Source organism: Anneissia japonica, unplaced genomic scaffold (genome assembly GCF_011630105.1).
Source record: "Anneissia japonica isolate Jap-2015-1 unplaced genomic scaffold, ASM1163010v1 scaffold7766_len575116_cov191, whole genome shotgun sequence".
In the NCBI taxonomy this organism is placed as follows: domain Eukaryota; kingdom Metazoa; phylum Echinodermata; class Crinoidea; order Comatulida; family Comatulidae; genus Anneissia; species Anneissia japonica.
The window spans coordinates 506,929-513,514 of record NW_022694700.1 but is presented as its reverse complement, the minus strand read 5'-3'; the positions used below and the strand labels follow the sequence as shown (position 1 = coordinate 513,514).

General features: G+C 32.8%; 1 protein-coding gene across 5 annotated transcripts in view; it reads left to right on the top strand.

Moving 5' to 3' along the window:
• The window catches only part of LOC117101178 (synaptotagmin-2-like), a 44,250-nt gene extending 38,478 nt beyond the window's left edge, over nucleotides 1–5,772 (top strand). For all 5 annotated transcript variants that reach the window (XM_033241067.1, XM_033241071.1, XM_033241068.1 and 2 more), the window contains 3 exons: nucleotides 2,309–2,435; nucleotides 3,199–3,386; nucleotides 3,882–5,772. In XM_033241067.1, the coding sequence (XP_033096958.1) occupies nucleotides 2,309–2,435; nucleotides 3,199–3,386; nucleotides 3,882–3,995 (429 nt within the window). In that variant the 3' untranslated portion in view covers nucleotides 3,996–5,772. The remainder of the gene's footprint in view (nucleotides 1–2,308; nucleotides 2,436–3,198; nucleotides 3,387–3,881) is intronic.
• Nucleotides 5,773–6,586: the final 814 nt, after the last annotated feature.

Genomic DNA, 6,586 nt, shown 5'->3' with positions numbered 1-6,586 from the left:
CTTTCTCAAGTTTGGGACTATTATGTTTTTAAATAACTTAGAAGGCAAAGGAGTGCAAGCACAATCTTTAACCCTAACAGATACGCGCGAAGCGCGCGAAAAATGTTTGTGTTTTTAATTCTAATTTCGTCAGAATTGATCAAAACTCCCTAAATGTGCATTTTTTTAGACGAAATTGGCCTACCTCAACAAGAAATGCTCTTATGTTATATATGGCCACACTCGTTTTTTTTAAAAACTGAATATAAGCATTTTCCTTATGGCTTTATTTATTACAAACATATTCTTTCAACATCATTACACATTTTAGGTAAAAAGATCTATCATAAATTTTCTTTCTTGAGTTTGGGACTAAAAATTTTTTGTTTTTTTAATTCTAATTTCGTCGGAATTGATCAAAACTCCCTAAAATGTGCAATTTTTAGAGGAAATTGGCCTACCTCAACAAAATATGCGATTTAAAATTTGAGATTTTCAAGCACTTTCGGCACTTTCCCGGGTGAAAAGGGCATTCAATGGGGAAAGACTTTCCACAGATGGATATTTTCCCCTTGTCCCCCGGTGGTTACGCCACTGCGGAGAATACCTGGCGGCTTAGATCAAATGCGCTAAGGACACTTTTTGAAGTGGAGAAGGGGTTGCAGGACGGGGTATTGTGATATCTGTTCATTATATCTTCCTTTTTATTCTTGTCTTTAGGCCTATTTTTCTCTTCTCTTGTTATTATTCTTTTTCCTTTCTTTTTCTTTCTCCTTCCTTTTATTTCCCTCCCTCTCCCCTTTTTCTTTTCTCTTCTTACCCAGCCCGGTACGACGGCTTGGTCAGCCCGGTAAAAACCGTCAGGGGGAGGGGGAGGACAGTCTGCCCCCTCCTCTGTTACGCCACTGCTTATAAGATGAATGGGAATATGAATCATGCAGATCTGGAATCAAATCTAGGTGGTGGGGTCAACATTTCGATTTCTAGATGACGGGAAATTCTGAGGTGCCTTTTAATTACTCTTAGGTTCTTCAAAATTCAAGGTTTTTCCATCTTGAAAACGGTCAGGTAATTTTTTCCCATTGTTATTACAGTAAATAGGGCTTATGTGCGTATACATACATAACAATTTTCAAAAAATGAGTAGTTGCATACGAATTTTCCATGAATCGATGATTCCCAAAAAGAAAGGGGGCCCGGGGCTCTTCCCCAAGAAAATTTTGATTCCTAGAAGGCGGGAAATGAGCTTTCCCGACTTCTGAGGTGTCTTTCAAATTAAAGTCATTAAAAAATACTTCAGAAGTCGGGAAATCAATATTTCCTCCCTTTATTATTTTTTGATAAATACCAATTTATCATTCCATTTACATAGTCAGTGTCGTAACAGCTTTCAAACTAGGATTTGATCTATTTCGTACAATGTATTTCTCCCTTTCACTATTGATTATGTTAAAGGTCTTCGGAACTCTGAAAATGTGTTATGCCTTGAAGTTCGGTTAGTTAAAACTTCAAAACATATAATAACCTCCTTCAATGCAACTGACTTCAATATTTACAATATAGGTATCTATTTTAATAGGCCTATTATATGTTGTAATTACATGGAAAATAATTATTTTATTTGATTTAATAATATAGGTCATATTTTAGCTTTGCTGAATTGCCTCAGAGAAAAATATTTTAAATATTGAATAATGTCTTTCATAATAATTAAACAAATGTTACTGTTTTTTTTCTGGGTAAAACTGATTTCCTAAAAACAAAAAGTGCATTAGAATCAGTTGTAATACTACATATTTCTTATTTTTATGTTGGTTCATCATGGTTCATCATTCACGTTATGTACGTAATGAATATGCAAATTAGATCTTGACCATGACACCTTCGCTTACTAGTGAGAACGTATGTTCGCGCAAAAGTGTGAACATACTTATTCAAGCCGCATAACGTGTTTACTCCATGGTTATACAGTACTTATAGTGTATTGTGTATTCTTACCAAATTATGCTGTGCATAAGGTAAACATTTTAAACATTGTATATATACCTATATATATTAATATAGACCTATATATATATATATATATATATATATATAGTGTATAAGAGTATAGGCCTATACATACATATGTTGCAAATACAAATATACAAATATATATAGGCCTATATATATATATATATATGGGCCGATAGGCCTACATACATATGTTATATATACATATATACACCTATATTTACATATATATACACATATACATAACACATTTACCTTTATTTATAAATATTTGTTATCCCAAAAAATAAATTAATCTTGAAATTTATTTTACTAGAATATGGAGGTGCCTAATCTGGGTGATATAATGTTCTCGCTATCTTATCTGGAGACAGCCGAACGTCTTAATATAGTTATTCTGAAAGCACGAAACCTGAAACAAGTTAGTGAAAAGAAAGATCCAGGTTAGTAACAAAGCCACGCATGTCACATCACGTACATCAGTTCTATGGAGGCTGAATATAGAATAACCATAGAGCTATTCACTAATATACATATTTATTTACATAATCTCCTCGATTTTGTTTTAAAATAGAAAAAAAACTCGTATGTATTGGCCGCTCTTGTTCAATTTTTAAAGGCCCTTTTCATGTCTTAGATTATGAATTTATTTGTAAAACATATTAATTTTCCCCTCCGAAGCCAGGCATTAAGATGTTGGACAACATTATTATTATTATCATTGTCATCATCATTATCGAAATTATTATCATCATTTTTATTTGTATGTATGTTTATATGTTTTAATACAACTGGATTGGATTGGATTAGATTTATTCAGTGTAAACACCAAGGATAGCCCACGAAAGTCTAGAAGAAGACTTGTTTCCAGTAGGGTCCTTCTGGTGGTGATTGGGCAGAACACCGGGAGACAATCCCCTATTCTTTTCCGAAGAGTTCTTTAACGTGCACATGGGCCATTAATGCACACGAGACCAACGGCTTAAACGCCTCATCCGAAAGACAGTGCGCTATTGTAACTTGTATTTCATCCCTCCAATTGAAACACAAGGAGAGGCAGCGATGGGAATTGAACCTAGAGATATCCACGGTTCAGCGCACACATAATGGCTACCCCCAGATTAGTCGACTAAGCTGCTCCCTCTTCCTCAACAACGTTGTTTTATTCTTATTTTTATTTATTTTATTTATTTTTTTCTTTATCAGATCCGTACGTGAAAGTATCTGTATTTCATGCGGGGAAGCGGTTGAAAAAGAAGAAAACCACGTCTAAACATAGTATAGTCCATCCTGTCTTTAATGAAGCCCTAGTTTTTAACGTTTCGAAGAACTTTCTGAAATACTTAAAATTGGAAGTTAGTGTCATTCACGACAACAGGGTTGGACAGAATGAGGTAAGATTAATATGAGACATTTTTAAATATTCAAACCTGGGTCCTTCTGCTATAATTATTATTACTATTGAGGCCTATTGCGTTGTAAAAGGAGTTATCAATGCAATTGAAAGGATCAGTACTTCCAAAAACAAGTTTAGTTTAATGGAATACTATGTAGTAGTGCAAAATAGGCATTGCTATAAAAGACAATTTTTACAAAATTGGAATTAGATATACGCGCTAAGGTAGGCTGAGGTTGAGGTAAATTTGAACTGCAACACTAAGAAAATATGATAGGATTGTAGATTTGTTGTCCACCTTGTTATAATTACCTTGATCTGACATTAGACCGTTGGTTCCATATGGAAGCATATTTGCACATGCGTACAAAATGCGATTTCTACAGGATCAAATCAAATCGTATCGTATATAAAGACGTAGTGTGTAATGAAATGTTTAATTGTTGAAATTAGCAATAAAATTAAAAATCTAATTTTAAATTGTTCATTTCAGGTTCTAGGCAAGGTGATAGTTGGACCAGATTCACATGGAGAGGAGCTTGCTCACTGGAATGACATGATTACCTCAAGCAAGGCCGTTGCAAGATGGCACCGACTCTTTCCATGATAGCCTATGTTTTTTTAATTTATTTTACTAAACCACATGTACGGATGATATTCGTTGGATATGATAATATGGTGTATCACCATGACATTGCTATGTCAAGTTTCGGCATCTCCGACGGCCTAATAAAGTTAAGCACTTTGAGGATTAGCTTAAAACAGCACGTGCTGTCTCAATGCAAGACGAATGCAAAAGAAAAAGTGAGTCTCACGCCTCCAAGCAAGGCCTAGTATTTTGATGTCTAGGTTTGCATTGACGAGTCCAAGTCCATCTACGTATCAAGTACTGTACTTGAAATACTAGGCAAATATTAGTAGTGATACTTAAATACCGTCACACAGTAATGTTACTACTCTTAATAAGCTATACTATCGCAAATGGCTGAGATTGCTGCTCAAAATAATATCTACAATTCTCAAGTATATGTATGATCTGACGTCAGTAAACAGATAATGTCATAATATATAATATGTATACACTTGTAATAGAATTGAAATACATATATACATGCAGTAAATACTGTTTTTCAAAGGTCTAAAAGCGATAAATACTCAAACAATTGATATATAGGCATGTGTATCCGATTAGCCTGTTTTACTTTCATTTCAACTAAACGATGGCGATTATTGGTAGAAGCAATTGCAATGGTGCTATAAAATTTTGCCGCATGTTGGTCGTTAGGGAAAAGGACAGTAATTTAGGACTAATGATTTAATACGGGAGAATCCATCATGTAGATGGTAGGTGTTACTGATGATGATGATAATGATGATGATAATACGATGAATATGGTGGTATAGAAGATATTATTGATAGATGATACTGATTTTTAAAAAATAATAATGAAGGTGAGTTTTATTTATTTGATGATTAATATTAGAATACCGGATTTTGTTATTACTGTTTAATACAAGACTGATCAAGGTGATAAAATATCATGATAATTATTATGAAGATGGGATTAATAATAAGGAAAATAATTATGAGTATAAATAACAATGGTGGTGTTAGTATTTGATTACCTGACCTATTGTGTATAAATGGTAATACACTACTGTAAATACAAGTAACAAGGAGTGAAATTTGAGGGCTAAGATTATGACGATGATATGAATATTATAACGATACTAAAAATGATGGAGAGGATAAATGGTGGTGGCCGTAGTGTTATGTAGGTAAATGGTATTTGATACACGTATTATAGACGGATGAAATATGAGGCTGGGAAAACACATAAGAAAGATAAGATGAATGACTGATATTTTTTGGAAATATCAGTCTCCCTGACTATCTCAATTTAAATTACCAACGTAAGCCGCAATTTATTCTCGAGTTGTCACTGTTTAAGGTGACGTTTCCTTCTGCAGATGTTAAAATAATCTCAATGAAGGAACTTTATTGATCGTGCCCTACGGTGCGGTATTTTCTCATTTTTTCTTCTCGGTAGCTTTCGTGCATATGAATTTTTTAGTACATTATTCCATGGAATTTAGTTATGGATATATTCGTATCGTATGTTTATGTAATGAGAGAGATAACCCTACAGGTTAATACCACTCGAATAAGGAACGTAAATGATGTTTTTAAAACCAAGGTGAACAAGCGTAGTGTACTAAATATATATTTTTTAAATATTTGTGTGTATTTTGAGTTGATGTACTGTGTATGTTGTTGATATTATTTGACTATCTTCATATTTGAATGATATTTATTTAGGAAATCGATTGTTACTTAGAGGTCGAAGTGGTATATTAAAGGGCTACATGAAATTTAAGTAAAATCGTGTCTGTTTGCTTAAAGTAAGTCTTTTATTACATCTATGACCTATTACATGCCTTTTCCTACATTTTGTCTAGTGTTGCCAAAGTTTATTGAGATACGTACACATATACATAAGTAGAATGCGGACGTAATATTAGTGGCAATAGAAACATTGGATGATTGTAAAACAAACACATTGTACCTTGGATATGAAAGCTTAAACAATACCTTAAGGGTACGCAATCAGAGTGAGTTATGCTATCAAAAATAGTACCAAATGATAAAAAAATATAACAAGATAAAAACCGATATAGGCAATACAAGCCATTCTCCTTGACAGCGAGAGGTTGCAGGTCCGAAAAGTATATAGGCTTATCCTATATGTGCCTTATAAATAACATATAAGGCCTTTATGTAATTATATATATATTTATATATACATTGAATATATACGATATATAATATATCTAATTATATATATATATATACATGTATATCATTATTTAACATAATACAACGGCATTACAAACAAATAATGTGTTGTGTAAGTAATTTTTTTAACCCCTTTGTAAAATGTTTTACGATTAGGCCTATTCATTATTATAATAATGAATTGTTAATTCATTCTATTGATAACAGTGATATTGAATTTCAATATTTGTTTTGAAATATCTAGTAGACTATGTATCTAGAGAAGAAATTAGGTCAATGTAGCTCTGAAAGCGAATACAAAATAAAGCAACCTGACTATGATCTCAGAATAAATGTATGTGTGTTTAGTCGTGTCAAAAGATAGTGCTACTCACATCCGTATTAAAAACATTTTAACATCT